The sequence below is a fragment of the Aedes aegypti genome, chromosome 3 (assembly GCF_002204515.2).
Source record: "Aedes aegypti strain LVP_AGWG chromosome 3, AaegL5.0 Primary Assembly, whole genome shotgun sequence".
NCBI classification, from domain to species: domain Eukaryota; kingdom Metazoa; phylum Arthropoda; class Insecta; order Diptera; family Culicidae; genus Aedes; species Aedes aegypti.
Genome location: NC_035109.1, coordinates 202,960,475 through 202,982,123, shown reverse-complemented (window position 1 = coordinate 202,982,123; position 21,649 = coordinate 202,960,475). Strand labels below are relative to the sequence as shown.

Genomic DNA, 21,649 nt, shown 5'->3' with positions numbered 1-21,649 from the left:
TGACGTGCCTTTATCCGATCCAGTTGTTTACCAAGGAGAAATACCGTCCAGCATGCCTTTGAACTATCGTGTCAACCGAGGAGAGTATGTTCCGTTTGGAACGAGTGTCCCTAATCACTGCCGCAGTAGCATGAAAAACAGCGACACACATTCTATCGTCACTGAATCACACGATAAACTCACCCAATTGTAGCCCCTGATACGACCCACACTGCCTACGTCACTGAGAGAGAGTGAGTTCCCACATCGAGTGTGAGTGTCAACAGTGAGTGTCCCACAATCGAGCGTCATCATCATCGTAGCACTCATCGTATGGTTCATCCAAGGGTTCATCGTGCCCGCGCATCGCGATGCTTCCACGTGATTCTAGAAGCATCCGCGTGTTTTCTGGAATGCGTGCGCGGTGCTCCTGTCCAGCACACCTCCTACAGCGCTACGATGCCGAAACCGCGAGTCTTCAGTACATCGGAGAGTATGCGAGTACTTCCGATGAAGTTGAGAGATTTGCAGTTCCACGTACCGTCAAACGGGGTAACTTGCAACAGGGGTGAAACTTGCAACACTCGACATGTCACCGAATTGTCGTTTCGTTCAGCCTTGAGTTAAATTATTATGATTTATTCCGTCATTGAGTTAAATTATTATGATTTATTCCGTCATTTATTGGCCTTAGATATACAACAGAAGTTTTAGGCGAGGGTTTGGGTATTGTTTCTTTTTTGGTTGGTTTGCTGGAGGTAAAAATCATATTACACGTTGGATTGTATGAAATTAATGCTAAAAACGTTCCTCGTACAACACAAACGGTAGAAATATGTCATTCGCGGCATTTACTATCAGTTACAGTACTTAGTAGTGTACAAATTGACAATATAAAAGTTTTGATATTTTGATGGTTAAGCACTATAAAAATTCAAAAACGTTTTTGACTATCCTTGTGGGGTAACTTGCAACAGCAATTTTGATCTTAATTGTTTGATATGTCTTGCCGTTTGTTATCGACAACACATGAAAAGGCAAAATTGACCGTACATTTGTTGAGTAACATTAAAATTTTTACATCTCAATCAGTTCAATACACCTTTGGTACAAAATATTACAAAATTTACATAAATCACATTATTTTTAGATTTAGTTCATCTTTCTTCATGAAAATAATGAATAATTTTGAAAATTAACTTGCAGATCTGCCACTGGGAACGTTCTGCATGAAATATGATGAAATTTATGTCAAAACACCAACAGACACCATTTTGAGACGCTTTGTGATACGTCGCTTTGATTTAAATATGTATAAAAAAAAGTTTTGTAAAGTATAACCTCAAATACCATTGTATTTGTAGAAAAGTTGCATTAAAACGTTTCAATGACTTTGCAATAACTTTAAGACTTATGATACGCTAAAATTTCCCCGTGTGGACACCCTATGCAATGCCAATGGAGTTTTCAATGGAATTGATTTATTACTCATAATTAAGTCAATAATGATTAGTATTCTAAGAGTAGAATAGCCTGTTTCTGATTATTGTCATTCTTTTACTGCAGACAATCATTAAATGATCATAATATCACGATACAGCTTAAGTATTTAATAGTTTACTTTAGGTAGCACTGTGTGTTGCATGTTACCCCACATCAGGGGTAGCATCAAAAATGTATATTTTTCGTCTTTCCTGATCCCAGAAAACCAAAAATAAATACCGCGCGGTATTCTTTACGTGGCGATTAGGGTACCAGATGGTTTTTGTCTCATCTGTATCCTCAATTTTTTCATCCATATAGCTTTGAAGTTGAAAATTGTTGCAAGTTACTCCGTTTGACGGTACCGAGTTTCCAATCGCTAGTCCATTTCCGTCGCTGTGGTGTTTGCCGATTATTCTGGTCCGTATTCTCTCGGTGACGTTCCTGTGCTGATGTTTTTTTTCGGTTGGCAGGGACTGCAACCTTAGATTTCCGGAGGACCATTTCCCTAAATGTTCGGAAACCATAGTGCGTAGTTCAGCTTAGAGTCCCTCTCTGCAACTCGGATGATAATCAGCCGCCCCTAACATGGGAAGCAGACGCTGTTTTGAGCCGCTCCTAACATGGAGTACAGACGCTCCAGGTTTGCAGAGACAAACCCCCCTTCCCTGTCAGCATACGACAATCTTCCCTAAGGTTGCTCGTAACCCGACCAGTACCACGAGGAGGTAGGGATAGGAGTTGCTGGGCAAGAAGCTAAGGACCACTCAAAGTTTCTATTCTATTTCTATTTTATTCCTGCAGGTACGCGAGGTACCAATGGTACGCTATGCCCAGCCATTTACCGTTCCAAGAAAATTCTCTCGTAAAAAATTATTTCGATGAATATTACAAGAATTCCTTGAAAATCTCTCATTGCAAATCTTTTGAATTACTTCCAGTCGATTTCAGAACTAATCCTTCAAGAATTACCAAACAGAAGGGGGTGTTGTAGGAAGCCTCGTGAAAATGGACGGAATAATGACGGCAGATTCCTACATTAACATCTTGCGGGAAAATCTGGAGGTTTCGCTGATCCAGACGAGCCTTGAAGAGAAATTGATATTTCTCTAGAACAACGACCCGAAGCATACTGGCAAGAAGACCAAGTCTTTCTTCCGGTCTTGTTGGATTAAACCGCTGGAATGGCCTCCACAAAGCCCAGAGCTCAACCTTATCGAGAATTTGTGGGCGATTCTCGATGCCAGGGTTGACAAAACTGGTGCTACCAACAAAAATAATTGTTTTAAAGCCTTGGAGCGCGCCTGGGAAGAACTAGATCCACAACACCTACAAAACCTGGTGAAAAGCATGCCAAAGTGCCTCCAGCAAGTCCTTAAGGCCAAAGGAGGACACATTAACTATTGAATTGCTTTTTATTTTTCTTAAATCATCTTTTCTGGGGCCAAGAAGGAAGGTTTTTTGTCACTATTTTTTTCAATACAAATTGATTTTCTTTTTCTTTAAGTAAAACTCTTTTTTATCAAATTTTCTTAAGTGCAACTTTGAAAGAATATCAAAAATAAAATATCAAAAAAGATTTAAGTGTGTTAACTTTAATTTGAACCAAATTAATGAGAGAAATTCGAAGGTGGGCACTTTATTTTGCCTATCAGTGTACATCCTCCCAGGATTTGTTTCACAAAATCTATAATGAATGCTTCCAGGAATATCATATTAAATTAATCATGGTTTCCTCATAAATTTCTTCATAAATTAGGAGTTGAATTATTTTAGGAGTGAAGAATTCTCGCTGAGACCGGCGCACTGTTTGCACTTAGTCTTTCAAAGTGTTCAAATTTATGATAGTTTGGAAGCTCCATATATTTGGATAGTCAAATTTATGGACCCCTCGGTATTTATGAACAAAATCATTTTTAGAACTCCTCAATTTTTGACAATACTTGGCTCACAAAAATTGTCAAAACTCAGAAATTTCTCATACAACAACATAACATAATACAATAACATGGTTTTGCAAGGAGAAAACATTGTGGTGTGCTAACTATTTAGGCTTGCTGTGCTGTGTTTGAGTTGTTGAAATCCATCATACGACCGCAAACTGCACCAGCACGATAAGAAATGTTTCACAAAATCACACCTAACTTTTGATTAAGAAAACATATACCTCTGATTTTTACATATTTTACGTAAAACTAGCTCAGCTTTCCAATGATGCAAAAAGTTTTGAAAGACAAATGTGGTTGCGAACATCACGTAAATTTAGTTTTTTGATATAATCCAATAATGCAACCAATTCCAATGTGGCAGCCACAAATTTTCATTTTTTCATTTTCCTCTATCCAAAAACATGTTATTGTAAAGTGGTTGTCTAAAAATGTCTGAGTTCTGGCAGTTTTAGTGAGCCAAGCAATTTTCAAAAATGGAGGGGTCCTTAAAAACGGTTCTGATTATAACTACCCAGGATTCTATCAATTTTACTATCCGAATTAAGTTGCTTTACTTACTCAACTGGAGCTTTTGAACGAGCATAAATTTGAATATTTTGAAAGACCAAGTGTGGTCGGTCTCAGCGAGAATTACTTAGTAAATTCTACTTGGATTGTTTTTTTGGTGTTTAAACCCCCAGAATGCTACAACAATTATTACAGTAGCTGCTCCAGTAGCTCATTTTTGAGGAATTTCTACTATGAAATTTTGGTTTGGCCAATTTTAAAATACTTATTTTATAAGTTTCTCTGAAGATTTTCTCAAGAGTCCAGAAGAGATCCAGAGCCCTTTGAAAGACTTCTCTCTTGTAAAATTTTATGTATTTAATCAGTGAAAGGAGAAGCAGGGACATTGAATCCTAAACTCATGAACCAATCAACCTTACTACGATTACAGGGAAACCCGCCGAAATCATTACTCGAGTCATTCCATGGCAAAATCAAAGCATTAATTCAACATAATCAAAATAGTAATGGTTTTATTAATGCCCACTATGACCGTCTGGGATGCCCAAGCACTGAGCCAGGCTGATGGCCACCACCAGAAAAGAAAGGCCTGTATAGAGGTAGTTGAGGAGGCTTAGAAACACAGCTTGGAATATGCCGTAGAATTAACTTCTGCCATGCTTACCGATCTCAAAACAACGAAGCCAAACTACTCCTTCATGGCATGCATCGACATGCAGCTAACTAGGGTATTCTGGGCATTTAGGCGGCTGTAGAAAATAAACACTCATTATCTGATACACTTGAAAAAAATTATCAAGGAGTTCTACCTTTCCAGCCCGTACTTCTACTTATTTTCACCACAGAATCACTTAACACGTACTTTACAATTAGGTGCTTCCACCTCAAATAACAAAACTGCCAGTCAGGCTACACAGATCGGTCAGTGGTGTTGAAGTCCATAGGAGACGGGGTTTATGATCAACTATGGTCGATTATAGCTTATCGGAAGATGTGTTGTGTTGTCTGTTCACAACAGAACAAGTGAGTGTGATGAGGTTTTGAACATGGTAAGATAAAACTATGGTCGATTATAGCTTATCGAAAGATGTGCTGTGTTGTCTGTTCACAACAGAACAAGTGAGTGTGATGAGGTTTTGAACATGGTAAGATAATTTTTACTTTCATTTATTGTGGTAGACGGTCATGTGTAAGGTTACAAACTTTTAGAAAGACGCACTGAGGTTTTTTCCGGTCGGTCTACTAGAAGAATCCTTATGTGATTGTGATGTGATTACTGTTCAGTCTCTTTTTGGTAATTTTTTTTTCAGGCATGAGGTCTCCAAAGTTCCTTTTTTAGACATTTTGCCGCTATCAGCTCTGACGTAGTCCTATCGGCTCGGCATATTACTCTACATTTTCTAACATTTTCAGTACTAACAAGGGAAGGTCACGATGGTGTTACACGGGGTTTTCAACCGGACTATTTTTGTTAGATTCTACATGTCGAAATATGAGAAACCCAAAAGCCTTTCGGGTGATGGACCAGTGGTGTAGCCAGGAGGGGCTCTGAGAGGGGCAATTTTGTACGTATATTATACTATTGAGCTAATTGGAAATTTGACAAAAATATTTTTTTAGTATCTATTGTGATGGTAGAGAACAGAATAGACATTAAAGTATGTTTAAAATGTATTTTCCATGCCATTGGCGTAACCATCATGGAATATGGACACCAAAACAAATTTGGTTTTATTAGAATAGTATACCAATACTAAACCCATCCCGATTGCGCCTATGGCATGGAAAATACATTTTAAACATAAATTAATGTCAATTCTGTTCTCTACCATCACAATAGATATTGAAAAAATATTTCTGTCAAATTTCCAATTAGCCTAATAATATAATATACGTACAAAATTGCCCCTTTCAGAGCCCCTCCTGGCTACACCACTGTTCCATCACCCGAAAGGCTTTGGGGTTTTTCATATTTCGACATGTAGAATATAACAAAAATAGTCCGGTTGAAAACCCCGTGTAACACCATCGTGACCTTCCCTTGTAAGCATAAAGCATAAGCATAGATGACCGTACAATTCGTAGTTGCTACTCCGTGATTGACCAGAATAATCGCACAAAAAAACAAGAGATGTAGCTTGGGAGTAGCTTTCCATCTTCAATGCACACTTTCGAGGATTCCAAACATTAAAAATTCAATAACGGCGCCGGCTACGTCCTTACGGTCATCGGGGAAGGGAAGGAATGTTAGTGTGACATCCATTGTTACTAGAGATCGAGATCACCTCTGCATCTCCATGGTTGCCACGGGTAGGAGTTTTGTTAGTGGGGAGGGATCACAGCTGCATGGTAAGGATTCACCTTGATAAGTGTTGCGATTCATGCAACCTCAGTTCAAAAAATCACCTATCAGTACTCTAAAGACAACGTGAACATACGGTTAGTCGACATTTTTAGAACAAGATTTAATTTCATTATTGCTACATTTAGTTCAACACCAGAACTTGGTGAGAAAAGTCAATTTTATGATTAAAGTTATGCTAATACCATGAAAATCATCGTAACAGTCGAGCTTGTCTGGTCCTCAAATCCGGACACCAGAAGCATTATTTGTTTATAAATCCGGACACTTGTGAATCAAGATCCGGACAGCGCTGTTGCAATATGAAATATTGGAACAAAATCTATGAAAAGTTAATCTGCCTTCAATTATATGTCACATTTATAATCATCACATGCAGGAATGTGATCTATAATGGTTATGCTATTGAAATGGGTGTACATTTTTGGTTATTACCTCAAATGTATCTGAACATATGCGGTTGGCGGCTTGTGATTAGAATCTCAGTAATATTTGAGTCATATTGCTTTTCCGAGCGTAAAACGGCATTCTTATCACCGATAACACTTGAATATATTAATGTGTGCAAGATTTCTTTCTAACCACTCACAGAAGTAAACCACAGTTTTTTAGCACGATGTCCGGAATTTAAACCATCTGCCGACAATCTCGAACAGCCTTTCACACCGTTATATACATATTTACATAAACTTCACGATTTTAACGCTTCTGAATACATGAACTTACGTTTATTTTACTGTTATATTAAAAAAAACTATGTGAATAATTTAATTTATACACATTACTGCCAGCTGAATGTAAACGCACATTCGTCACCACTTCTACCGAAATGATTCACAATGCAGAAAACCCACATCCAACAGGAGCGAGTTTTTTTGTTTTGGTTATTATTAATTATCATTATATAACATTTTCAGTACTAAATGAAAAGTAAAAACGACTTCAATAATTGATGAATGCTAGGTCTATTGTTTTCAATCCAAAATATTACTGTTGAGTGGAAGCATATTATTATTACAGTTAATTGACTAGTCAATTGGCAATCACCCCTATTTTGAAGGGCCCCCGAATGTGACTCAGCACTGGGCCCCGAAAACCCTGCATGTCTGCCACTGCATTTTCATCCTCCAAGTTAGCTACCGTACCGTTAGGTTGAAAGTGATCAGTAGGGTTAAATTGATCATGATGTCACACGATTTTATTTCTTACTTTTAGAGCACAAATATCAATGCAACTTATAGAAAATGAACGTTGTTTGCTTTAACTGTTGTCGAATTTTGCGTTGTGAAGTTTTTTTTTTGTGTTGAAGAATGTTTCTTTGAAAATAATATAAAATTCCATAATCGTGTTCGGTGTGGTATTGACCGACATCTATAAACTTCTAGTTTTCAAGAAGGTTTTATTCATAGTGTTAATCCAAAAGTTTGGGAGGATGCTTGAAACATATCCCTGAAACAGGTTCAATCATCAAAATTCGTACCAATTTGCACAATTTGTTAAAATTATTGATTTTTTGTTAGATAACGAGAGAAAAGTGCCTACATTTAGGCGTTTTATGCAGTGTTTCCGAATTTTAAATGTTTATTATTTCTATAAATATTACATTGTTGAGAATTTAGCAACCATACTTAGATTCAAGGAGCCTAAATTCAGTATGTAGAATTGTTTTCAAACCTAACAATAATCGTTTAGACTAGTGTTTTCCAAACTTTTTTGACTTTCGCCCCCTTGAGACCAACATATTTTAGAATTGCCCCCCTAATACGTAGTTTACATATTTCAATTAAACGCTATACTGTGCTGAAGTTTCGATCAATATCTTACCATAAGTGCACCCAAAATTAATCAAATTGTTTAGTTTATTGGTGTAGTACCTAAAATGTAATGAAAATGTCTCGACTCGCGTATCCTTAAAAGAGTCACAGAATAATTGCCATATTCATATGCATTCTATCAACAAATCAATGATGATATTTTTAAAAGTTAATCAAAATCTATTAGACATACGTTACCAAAAGTCCAGAAGCTTTTCACTAAACTGTGATTATCGATTATTACAGTGTTCTACTCTCTGTTTTTCAAATCTAATATAATTTGATTCAGTCAAGGTGATTTCATGTTACATTATCTGTAATGTCTAAATCTTTTACGCTTCAGAAACTCTGGACACATTTTTATCCAATCATAGACTTGAAAAAAAGTGATAATCTAAACTTTCCCGTTCACAAGTGTTGGATTGTTTCGCGGTCTTCGGCAATATTCTTCATCGTAAAAATACCTATCGAGGTCTGTGTTCAGAATTTTTATAGAGGTTAATGGGCGACCTCTGGCGATTTTTCTTTGCAAAAGTAAGATTTCCCGTAGTAAATCCCATACAAACTTTGAACGGTTGGCGCTAAAATATAGTTTCTCCGATCGAGCTGAAATTTTGCACAGTTGTTATGGGACCTAAATGCAATCCAAAAAGTGAACTGGAGCGATAATCTAAATTTTTCATGTAACCGTGTCCCAGGCTAATGTGCGTTGCTCATTTGCATGCGTAACTGTTCAAGTTAATAATGGAACCTAATATTTTACCGATCAATTCTAATTAAAGTTTGTATACGTATGTGTACGCGTATTTCGACCTCAACTGTAAAGCCGTCTGGCGATTTTTCTTTGCAAAAGTAAGTTTTCCCATAGTAAATCCCATACAAACTTTGAACGGCTGGCGCTAAAATATAGTTTCTCCGATCGAGTTGAAATTTTGCACAGTTGGTATGCGACCTAAGTGCAATCCAAAAAGTGGACTGGAGCGAGAATCTAAATTTTGTTCCACACTAACGCACATACAATGCGACCCTGTGCATTGCATCCGAAAATCCTAGCACAGGAAGCTGTGCTTAGTAGGGGAAAGCTCCCGCATCACGTGTAAAGAAGCGAAAAGCTTTGCCACATTTGATGAAGTGTGCGTAAGCTTATGTCCTTTATCATCTTATCGATCAAAACAACAATTATTTCTCTTATCGAGTGCGGCGGTGTTCAAGTACAGAGATCTATTTCCTGAGGCTTTTTGCAATAATGTTTAAATAGAGTGATTTGGCTTTATCTGTTGTTCGTTATGCAAGGATTAATTCGTTTTCCACGTTATAGTATACACTGGTGTGAGTGATAGAGAGACTCAGTGATAAGAAAGTAGAACGAATGCTCGAAGAAAAAATCATCTGCATTCCATATGCGGTATTGGCCGTACTGATAAGCCTAAGGTATCCTGTTTATCTGAACCGTGGGAGTTCTTGAGTTTTTAAATGATGGTCTACTATATTGAAATGTGCAACAGTTTTTCTGGTTAAATAGCCAACAGTTTAGTTATAGTGAAGAAATGTTAAGGAGTTGAAATTCGTAACACTGATAAAAATTGCATGCACATAATACTGAAGAAAATATGAATTTGTCCGGGCATGCGTCCTGCGTGTCCTTATTGTGTTAGTGTTTACACATAGGACGAAAGCGTTTTTCGTGCCGTGGGAGCTCTTATATACTGACAAAGATGATAAGAACACATAAACTGGGAGGTGATCGGTCTTATCAGTTCACAAATTTTCGGAAAATTTTCACGCATTAAAACGCATTTTCCAGTTCAACTGATGTAGATAACTGTGATTAATTGTTTTAGTTGGTAAGTGATGTGCAATCCTGCACAATTAGATAAGTACACAGTGCTTTATCAGTAAAGATACAAGAAAGATGCTGTGTGCATAGTTTTCTGCAGCCACAAAGAAAATTTAGGCGACAATGATATCAGCAGCGACATTTTGGTGTGAAAAAATATCATCCCATTGAGAAAGTGCGATTCCGCGATAAGAACAAAACGGTTCCCTGACGTGACTGCGATAATGGAATGCATGGGAAAATACTGTTTCCTTTGCAAGGATATGTAACATATCATATTCGGAGTTATACGACATACTGCGGTAACAAATTCATTCATTTGATTCTTATCAGTGAGAAAAAAACAAAGACAAACGGATGCATCATTTGGATGGCTTTTGCAACGCGGTTCTCCAGGGCCAGGATGCCAGATGAGAATAAATCGCTCATGGAATCTCCGTTGATACATTTATATGGCAGTGAAAATATATGAGCTTGCTTGATATGGTTGTGAGTAGCTTAATGATGATTTATAAATATCACTTGCATGAGATGAGGTGTATAATCGCAGCTTGTATCACTCGTATGCAAACAATTATTGCAAGCTATTATACAGTTTGTACACGTTTTTTTAGATTAACAATCTCTTTAACGGCTAATAACCAAACATTGTTGAATCGCGAATAGTTTCTAATCATCATTGAACTGTTTACTATGTAGGTACACTCCCGCTTTCCAATCATAAGTTTGGGTCACTCACTACATTATATGGCAATTAAATCTAGGCCGAAATTCACGTGTCGTTCGAAAACTAATGCATAAGAAACGTGTAAGTGTTTTTACATCTTCTTCTTGATTTGCGTCCCAACTGAGACAGAGCCTGCATCTCAGGCTAGTGATCTTATGAGCTCTTTCACAGCTATAATCTGAGATTTTCTGCCAATTAAACATTTGTGCATGTTCTTAGGGATCACGAATACACTCTATGCGCTGGGAGTCAAGCAAAATTCCAATCCAAAAAGATCCTTGACGGCGGGAGTCGATCTCAGGATGATCTTGTTGCAGCTATTCAGCATTCGATCAACCGATATGGCTTGTTAGGCAAATAGTTTTGAGGTTATAACGATTAAAGGACAAAAGGTCAAAAGACAAAAGGTCGAAAATGATTCGCTTCGGTGAGATATTTTTTCTGCTTTAAAATAACATTTTTGACCTCTTTTCCCTTATTTTTTGCTCTTTGACCTTTTGTCCTTCGACCTTGTGTCCTTGTGTCTTTCGACCTTCTGTCCTTTCGAAGTATTGTCTTTCGACCTTCTGTTATAGATTTTTTTTTAAATATAATAAAGGAAAAAACATTAATAATAACGCCTTTCAGCAAATTTGATCTAGGATAACTTTTTTCTCCAAGGCGCACATTGGTCCAGTTTTTTAAAAAAATCATGTCAAAAATTGCGCATTCTCAATATTTTGCTATTTTTTGCCATTACAAGTGTTTTGCAACATGATTTAGGGTTGAAGACTCTATTTTGGGCACAGTCATAATTTTCTGGCTCTCATAGAGCAAAATTCTTACAAAAATGCGGTTTTTCATACTTTTTCAAACAACTAACTTTCAGGCAAACTTAGGCAAGAATAATCTTCATCAATCTATGCCTTAGTCCTAAATGCGCGTTTGAGCAAAATATCTCCGCGGGGAGGAGCGGGGTACGGGGCGATTTGTACGAAATAAAGAAGTATCTACAACAATAAGTATTAATGTAATAAGGTTAACCACACTTGAATATAAATTTGTATCCGAGGATGCTGAATCTATATAAGAATTAATTATCGACCAGGAAAAAATATGATGAAACCTAAATTTGCACGGGTTTTGAACTAGTTGAGTTTTGAAGCGAAAATGTGAAAAATATTTTTATTTTGAAATTCTCTTAACTATCTGATATAGTAGATGAATGCTTGACTTTGTTTTTTTTTTCAACTAAAAACTAAGTTTGGAAATCGAGTTTTTGCCAGCTATTTGGAAATCTGGATCTTTGTAAGGCGGTTCCATTGCAACGGTAGTTTCAAGCACAAAAGTGAACGTAATAGGCAAACTTTTGTTTCATCGACATACCTACTCTCTTTTGCTAAGTTTCATTCATTATTTCGATTTTTAAGAATTAAGTTTCGCAGTATTTGTGCATAATTATGATTTAATCAATACTAGAGAAACATACATTTTCTTGTATGCACCCAAGTTCAACTTCTTTTAGGATTCAGTTACGGAGAACTGAAAATCAGAGAAAACTTTTGGAAAAATGGATAAACTTCTTCTTCTTTATGGCGTTACGTCCCCATTGGAACAGAGCCTGCTTCTCAGTATTCTTATGAGCACTTCCACAGTTATTAACTGAGGAGAACTTACTATGCCAATGACCATTTTTGCATGCGTATATCGTGTGGCAGGCACGAAGATACTCTATGCCCTGGAAAGTCGAGAAAGTTTCCAACCCGAAAAGATCCTCGACCGATGGGATTCGAACCCACGACCCTCAGCTTGGTCTTGCTGAATAGCTGCGCGTTTACCGCTACGGCTACCTGGGCCCCCGCAAAAATGGATAAACCTAGTGTTTAAGTGAAAATCAAGATGGTTCCAGACCGAGAGTACAATGCACAATGGTCCGAATCGACAAATTAGCAGGAAAAAGTGTTTTCTCTGTTCTCGTCGATTTTAGACGTACCTTCAGAGAAGTCATTTGAGGGGCCCAAATGCAAAGGGGTGTAAGTGACATTTTGGTCGGTTTTGAGTTGAGTATATTGAAAAATTCTACTGTTTTCAAGCTTTTCAATGGTATTTTCAGGTGACTTTTTCGTCAAATAGAAAAAAAAAACATAATTCATAGAAGATTGCTGAAAAAACTTCAAAGTCGATTTTCTCAAAACTAGAGTTTTGTCACTTACACTGCTTCTAACCCCCTCATATGTGATTGAGTTTTGCATCTTCTGAGAAAAAAGTTGAATTGGGTGGTCCCCTTATTAATGTTTAAATTTTGACTCAAACTTTTTTGTTTGAAGAAATGCTGCGCTCTCTCGCACACCTTTTTTTTTTTCTTTCAGTGGCATTCGAAAGGCCATAAACTAGACAACCTTTGCTGTCAAAACAGTGAGAACGTCATGTTTGTGCACTCACAAAATTTTGGCGGAAAAATCTGAAAACTGCTCAACATCAATGAAACAATTAATCAAATCATCGTGCAAAAGTTTGGACTTTTGTTTTGTGTTATTGGAAATAAGGGGGGGGGGGTCCACATTTTCAAAGAAATGATGTAACTTACTTTCTTATTTGTAGAAATTATAGTATACATGTTTCATCAAAGTTGTAAACCATTCAATTTCAAGCAACTTTGCCAAAAAAGTTATATTGTATCTCTTAAATTGACCGATTTAGAGCTTTTTTCATATGGAGACATAAGGTGGTCCAAACAAACCTGATTTTCTAGCTCTAGCGTTTTCAACTCAAATATCTCATCAAAGTGGTCTATGAAACACTTTTTGAGCTTTGAAAAATACGTGTTTTGGTGAAAGAAGATACTCGCTATCTCCTTCCGTTTGGGAGTTATTCTTGTTTGTCTCACAAAAACATTGATTGTGAATATCTCTGATTGGGACAAACATAAAAAAATATCTTTTGACGGCACTTAAGAGATAAAATAAAATTGTAATTCATATCAAAAATTACAGATGTGTTATTTTTCCATGAAAAATCGTTTTTCTTAAGTTCTAAGAGTGGTTCATAGGATACTTTGACGAGAAGTTAATATTAGAAAAACTAGTGTTTAAAAACTTATTATTCTTGGACCACCCTACGAAGGTTAGGGAAAAATGCTCTAGATTGGCAAAATTGTGAGCTACAGAAAAACTTTCTTACGGCAAAATAGATCAAAATTTGACGTTTTACAATTTTGCCTAAGAGTATGTACTATTATTTATGAAAATAAGAAAAATGATTATATTATTTACTTATAAGATATTGTGGACATACAACACCGAAAAAAGATTAAATTTTTTTAAACAATTTTGTAAAAGATCGTTTTTTTTCTAATATTTAACTTTTAAGCTCAAAATGCAAAATAAAAAAAAATACATACGATGAAAATTTTTAAAATATTTTTATCGCCCTATCTTTCTTATTTCAGATTTATTGTCAAAGTAGTCTATCAAAGACTTTTAGAACTTAACGCAAATTTTCATGCAAAAAGATTGATGATACCTATCTAACTTAGTTCAACAGTTATCGAAGTTTTTTTTACTAAAATCCCGTTTTTCTTTAAGGCATTTGCTAGAGTTGCAAAAATAACACATTTGTATTTTTTTTAGATATAATATACAATATTATTTTGTCTTTTAAGTGCCGTCAAAAGATTTATTTCATTTTCCCCAATTAGAGATATTCACAATCAAAGTAAGCATATTTTTGCATAAGCAAAAGCATTGATGACCGTACAATTCGCAGTTGCTACTCCGTGATTGATCAGAATAATCAAAGTTGCACAAGGAACCAAGAGATGTAGCTTGGGAGTAGCTTTTCATCTTCAATGTACACTTTCGAGAACTCCACACATTAAAAAGTCAATAACGGCGCCGGCCACGTCCTTACGGTCATCGAGGAAGGGAAGGAATGTTAGTGTGACATCCATTGTTACTAGAGACCGAGATTACCTCTGCATCTCCATGGTTGTCATGGGAAGGAATTTTGTTAGTGGGGAGGGATCATAGCTGCATGATCAGGATTCACCTTGATAAGTGATGCGATTCATGCAACCTCCAGTTAAAAAAAAATCATCTATCAGTACTCTAAAGACAACATGAACATACGATAAGTCGATTTTTTTAGCGTCGAACCATTCAAATGATATTTTTTTGAATTATAAAAATCAGGTAAAAGGCCTTTCAATGTAAATGTACAAGATTCTATGTCGATACTTACAGTGACGAACTGTTGTCGTAATGAATATTCGTTTCATAATATATTTTACATTTAAACGCGATGACACAAAAAACGGTTTTTCTAGTAAATATGAAACGAAGCCAAAACTCAAACCCCCAAGAGCAAAAATCTAAAGAGCCAGACAGAGGCTCAAGCAGAAAAACTGATCGATTAGTCACCACCAACGAGTGAGCATTCAATCAAGCCCTCAGCCCGATCCACTATCCGGCTCTCTAGACCCGTGCTCCCGAAAATTTGAGGTCCGGCTACGATGCATCTTCACCTTCTGATTGGGCTTTAGCGAAACATTGCCCAGCAGAACGCGTGCAGAGGCAACCGTTTAAACCGTTTCATTTCCACTATTGACTATAGACACTTTGTTCACATACTGCACCAGCCGTTTCAACGGTTCCACCAGCCGAATCTAGTAATTTTCGGAAACGATAAAAACAGATCAATTTTCAACACATCCGTTCGCGCGCGCTGCCTATTCAATCAAAGTAGGCATATTTTTGTGAGAAAAACAACAATAACTCCCAAACAGAAGGAGACAGTGAATTTCTTCACTCACCAAAATACACGTTTTTCGAAGATTGCTGAAACATGTATACTATAATTTCTAGTTTTCTCTGATTTTTAGTTATCCGTATCTGAATCCTAAAAGAAGTTTGCAACATTTTCAATTTTCCATACAAGATTCTAAAATTTGGACTGCTGAATCTAAGTTACTAATGTATCGGATTTGATGAAATATAAAAATTAAGATCGATCATTGATTTTCACATATAATTACAAATATTCTTTTGTTTTGTGAGCTTCAAAGTTAGAACAATTTTATTATACATAATTTTTAAATTCTTAGAAATGACCCAGTTGAACAAATTTTACAATTAATTTGATGTTTTTATAAAACTTTGAATTTAAAGTTTGTATGGAAATTACTATGGTAACCTTTTGTGTTTAGTCCTCTAACTGATACTTACAATAACCCATAGAAAAGTGAACAAACTCTTCTCATGTGAAATCTTCCTGGATACAACTTTGCCGAAAACCACATTTTGATTGGACGTGAGGATAATTTCTTATATTGACAATTAGAAGTTCGGTAGTCAAAACTTCGGCAAAGTTAGGCGTCGGCATTCTAATTTAGTGCTTCGCCGACGCATAAGGAATGGCTTTGTCGGCGAAGCACTTCGTTAGAATGCCGACGTCGAACTTCGGCGAATTTTTGTTGGTGATGTTTCATTTCATTTATGAACTTCGGTCTAAAGTTAATCTGAATGCACAATCAATAATTGATATTGACAATTCGAGTGACAATTAGAAGTTCGGCAGTCAAAACTTCGGCGAAGTTCGGCGTCGGCATTCTAATTTGGTGCTTCGCCGACGCATAAGGATTGCCTTTGTCGGCGTAGCACTTCGGTAGAATGCCGACGCCGAACTTCGGCGAACTTTCGGTGATATTTCATTTCTCTTATGAACTTCGGTCTAAAGTTAATCTGAATGCACAATAATAAAGTCTAAATCATACTGAGATGATCATTCAATTACTTTCAGAGCAACACTGCTTTTTTGCAGTGGAACAGTAGCCTGGATTACTTTGATCTATTCTTCCCGCCAGAAGCAACACTGTAATCTGACGTCCAATCAAAATGTGGTCTTCGACAAAGTTGTAGCTAATAGGAATTCACATAAGAAAAGTTTGTTCAGTTTTCCACAAAATATTATGACGAAGAGATAGAGAGCTGAGCACAAAAGTTTGGCGTTTTCCATAGTAATCTCCATGTAAACATCAAATGGTGTATGCACAGCTAAATTTCTTCCAAATCATTCAAAACTGGAGGATGCTATTAACCATAATTAACAACGTTTAAGCATAGGAGAGCCAAAATTCCAAAATTTGCATCACTCTAGTGTGTAACTAAATTGTGTATTTTTAACCCATGCTATGTGTAACAATATTCAATAGTTTAAGTCAAATAGTAATTACTCTTGATCTCGTACACTACTAAAAATCATGAAAATTACTCCGGATGTAATTGATGAAGGACATGAAAACGATGCCGCTATGATTGACATTTCCCAAATCAAACACCATCGTATTCAAAATGTGACACAAAATCACGTCATTTGGCTCGCTTCTTTTATGTGCATCCAAAAGACGTAAAATCGCATGATTTTTTCGGAGTGTCTAAAAAAAAGATGACTTAATTTCAAGTTATATAGAAATTGTGTGAAAATTTCGTCACAAACGTTACGAATTTGATCCAGATTTAGATTTTTCAAAATTGGTCATTTTGTATGAAAATTTGAAGAAGTTGCGAATCTATTGAATTGGCCAATAGCGCCATGCGGGATGACATTGGGCCTTGGGGGAGGGACTATCTATATGCATGATGGCACTTTATAATTCATGAAGATATTTCACATTTTTACAGATTTTTCTACATTTCAACGATGTGTAACAAATCAAAAGTCTCCATAGAATAGAAAATGAAGCAATTGGTGTTGATCATCAATGTTGATTTTATTTTATGTTTGTTGAGCTATGTGTCGCACGTCGATGGACGTGAATTGTTACACCACGGGTTTGGAAGAAACCGCCAGAGGTACCATTATTACAATCTGGACGATTGTGGCCATGAGATAAAATTCGTCGAAAAGCATGGTAACAAAAGCAGCAGGCATGCTCAAAGCTATCTATGCCAAAACATGTTTTCCCTCAAGCACAAACGACATGGATTTCAGCAATTGCACAGGAATCGGTATTTTGTGCGACATAATGCCAATTCCGTCGTAGAAGAACGTAACAACACCAAACAACCCCATGTCATCCATTGGCCAGTTAAGCGAGAGGCAGTTGTGGAAGGTGACCTTATCCTGGGTGGCCTGATGATGGTTCACTCCAGAGAGGACTCGGTAACATGTGGCCCTATCATGCCTCAGGGAGGCATTCAAGCGTTGGAAACTATGTTATACACTTTGGACAAAATCAACATGGACAATCTCATACCCAACGTTACCATTGGAGCCCACATCCTGGATGACTGTGACAAAGATACGTACGGGTTAGAAATGGCGGTAGATTTCATCAAAGGGTCAATCAGCAATATAGACGAAGCTACCGATTACAACAACTGCAGCAGCAAGGGGCACAAGAAGAAGGTGATCTCCGGAGTTGTTGGAGCTGCTTCATCAGTGACTTCCATCCAAGTGGCCAATCTTTTGCGACTGTTCAAGATTCCGCAGGTAAGAATATATTGTACCAGCTGTGAACTAGACTATCGAAATTCATACATTTTGCCTTATGAAAGGTGGAACGATTATTGCAATACGAACGCTTTATGAATCGTTTTAGCATCACCTCACATCAAGGTGTCGATAGGCGCGTGGTGTACGCACGGGCCTATCGATCGCAATGTCCTTGGTTCAATTCCAGGTTGCAGCGAAAACATTGTTTGTCTTCAAATTTTGGTTTCATAAGGCAAAGCTATGAATTTCAACCCGATTTATTGTGGCGAGTTTTCATAATTGCTTCCTATGTATTTCAATAGTTCATTTGCCTGAGTGTATGTTCTGATCCACTCAGGCAAATGAAATACTAAAATGATATGATATACTAAAATAATTATCGAAACTTGCCGATAGGGGAAGTGGTAGTAAAATGTACACCATGCCTTTAACCAAGAAAAAACAAGTTCCAATGAATTTTTATCACGCACGGGCGATTTAGACCATAAACCGGAGTGTTCAGATTGACACGGAGGTCAATTAAAGTAAAAATACTGAAAATATGAACGAAAACTAAGATTTCAGAAAATCATGTTTGAAAATTAGAACTGACGTAACTTTTAGCTCGGAAGTCTTGAGATTTTTCATTGAAGTGAATATCGTTATGATATGATGTCAAATTTGAAACATTCAGATTTCTTTTTTAATGGGTTTCAATCATTCACGTTCAGAAATGCGATGATTTTTTTTCCCAAAAAAATTGTTTTGCTTAAGTTTTTTGCATGATGTTCATTTAATCCCCAAGAGCTGTTCATTTTACCCACAAAGTGCAGGTAAATGAACATTTGCATCGTTTTTTGCTAGCGATAAATATATATATATATATATGAAAAAATAGCTATTTCAATCCGAATTCGTGTCGCTGCTATAGACAACATCCCTAACTTTAATATTGTGCGATCGATGCACGAGTTCACGAGACTTTTGAGCGGTGCCGTGTTATTTACGTGACCATGGCAACGAGTGAATTCGGCACCGCTCAAACGTCAAATTAGTGAACTCATGCATTGGTCCATTATGGACCGATTCACGAGTTCACTAATTTGACGTTTGAGCGGTGCCGAATTTACTGGTTTCCATGGTCAAATAAATAACACGGCACCGCTAAAACGTCAAATAGTGAACCCGTGCGTAGGTCCATATACCACCAGCCGGTATTATATACCGCCGAAAACACCACTTCAATAGAAATATAGCAGTAACAATGAAATTTTAAGGTGAAGATAAATCGATGCCAAACTTCAAATTTTCAAGAGCACATATCTGGAGAACCGAACGCCCGTTTGCACTGAAAACTTAATCGATTGGTCACCACCTGATAGTGACCAATTAATTAAGTTTTCAGCTTAAACGGATTTTTGGTTCTCCAGATTTGTGCTCTTGTAAATTTGACGTTTGGCTTCGATTCATTTTCAGCTTAAGGCCTTTAGAACGTGAGGTCTATGGCTATCTCATCGGGATTTTACAAGAGTCTAGAAATTTTTAGATTTTGAAGCTTCCCAGAGGGTTTCTTAGATTTGCCAGCATATTTTGTAGGTTCCAAAATCCCGCTAAGAAAAACCAAGAGATTCCCGAAAAACTAGACATTCTTAGGATCCCGCTAGATTCCACTAAGACTCCTGCCACAATTCTTCTGCTAACAGTGTGATACTGATCAGAATCCTTCAGATTCCTCTGGATTATTGAAGAATTCCACAGCAGTCGAGATTCTGCTAGGATCGTTCTCAGAGTCCAGATTCCGCATTTTTTTGAAGTCCATCCTCAGTTGACTCCAAAACCAAAAGAGTAATTTATCATAAACGGAGTAATTTATCATTAGAATTCGAAACCATGGGGATATTCCAGTTAGCACTGGTGCAACGGCAGTATCAAATACGAGAAATGTGATTATTTCTTTATTAATTGCAATTAAAACACCTAGGTTTTTTCTTGGTTGCTTCATTCGGCCTTCAAATTATGCCCGATCGGGTTGCATGTATTTCAAACGCTTCTGAACATATTCGGCGTTCTTGCTCTCGGCGATGACTTCCTCAATATTTCTCCCAGGAATGATTTATTGTGATTTCCATGTCGTTGTGACGCACACAGTCCAGTGGGGTTGGATCCAAATAGAAGCTGATGGAGAATTTGACCAGAACCAAGAAACGAGAAAACTCAAAAGACTGACAAATTTGGGAAACCGACGTCTAAAATCCAAGCGACACTTTGGAGGGCATAAGTGTACTGAACGTAGGGATTTTTCTCAACGACGGTGATTTCCAACGTACATAATGCATTATACACTTGTCTAGATCATCGGATCAGCTTCAATTTCCAACCACTTGTACAAGAGTGGCATTTGAAACACGCTCAATCTGCACATATCTTTAAGCAATAAAGTGCAAGTCAAAGGTTGTTACACTCCAGGCAGAAATGCAAGTTTCTGAGCCATCTCCAGTCCTAAATCCTAGTCGATTTCTAAATAAAAAACTACCAAAGTAGCAATCAGAACTTGAAAAGTCATTCGCTGAATCTCCTCTTAACATTATTCTTCCTGTCACGCGACAGTTAGAATAGCTTTAACAGAGCTTCACAGTGGATCAATTGATTTTCAGCCTTCCTAAAAGATTAGTGGACTCGATTTGCTCCAGTGGACGGCGACGAAATAGAACAGCACAAATTGAACTTTTACTGATTGATTTATTGCTCCCCGAATAGGCAGCACACCTGCTTAGGGAGATGACTATTGAGATACACTTTTTGAATTTATTAATTGATTTATTGCTCCCCGAACAGGCAGCGCGCCTGCTCAGAGAGATGACTATTTCTATACACTTATTCTACATCACGGTATACACAACAAGGTAGGCTATTCCCACGTGTAAACAACGATTTTCCATCAAAACATGTGTCGTCATTCCTATCGTCAAGCATGAGGCCTTAAGGATAGTAAAGGAGAGCAGGCCTTGCTTTCTTTTGCACTCGTTCGAGTTTGCGATAGGAATGACGTCACTGCCAAATGTCATTTCTCGGAGTATAATACCTTGCTTCTTTTTACCGTGATTCTACATATGAGTTGGCTTTTAAAGGCGAACCAAAATACGGAGATGAATGCTATTGCTTTGCGCACTGCTTTGAGTGAAAGACCTGGATGATTAGCTTACGATGCCCACTGCGTTGTGTTGAATACGACCTGGCTGTTGGATGGGCGTTGAGCGTAGATGAAGAGATGAGAAACAATGGATCATTGAAGGTAGTTTCTGCCAGTGCTCACCGCATCAAAACAAAGGCGCCACTGTATATGGGATTTAACATTGTGACAGCATTGCTGTTCTGTCAAACACACAAGGCTACGGTGGCGCTATCTATGCTTTCCATAGCGGCCGTTTTGGTTATTTTAATGATCCATTGAATGGATGTTCTGTTGCGCTGCTTGGATGAGATTCACACAGCCAGTATGAACGCCGTTTGCTGGCTTGCTTTGATCGGGTATTCGTTTTCTAT

General features: G+C 37.3%; 1 protein-coding gene across 4 annotated transcripts in view; it reads left to right on the top strand.

The window, feature by feature from the left end:
- The first annotated feature begins 4,942 nt into the window (after positions 1 to 4,942).
- The window catches only part of LOC5572476 (metabotropic glutamate receptor 2), a 66,361-nt gene continuing 49,654 nt past the window's right edge, over positions 4,943 to 21,649 (top strand). Inside the window, exons 1-2 of one of the 4 annotated variants that reach the window (XM_021854475.1) lie at positions 4,943 to 4,966; positions 17,314 to 18,124. In XM_021854475.1, coding sequence (XP_021710167.1) covers positions 17,369 to 18,124 — 756 coding nt within the window. In that variant the 5' untranslated portion in view covers positions 4,943 to 4,966; positions 17,314 to 17,368. Of the gene's footprint in view, positions 4,967 to 9,243; positions 9,525 to 9,775; positions 9,938 to 17,313; positions 18,125 to 21,649 lie in introns of those variants that run through there. The other 3 variants (XM_021854473.1, XM_021854477.1, XM_021854474.1) reach the window with 3 other exon arrangements.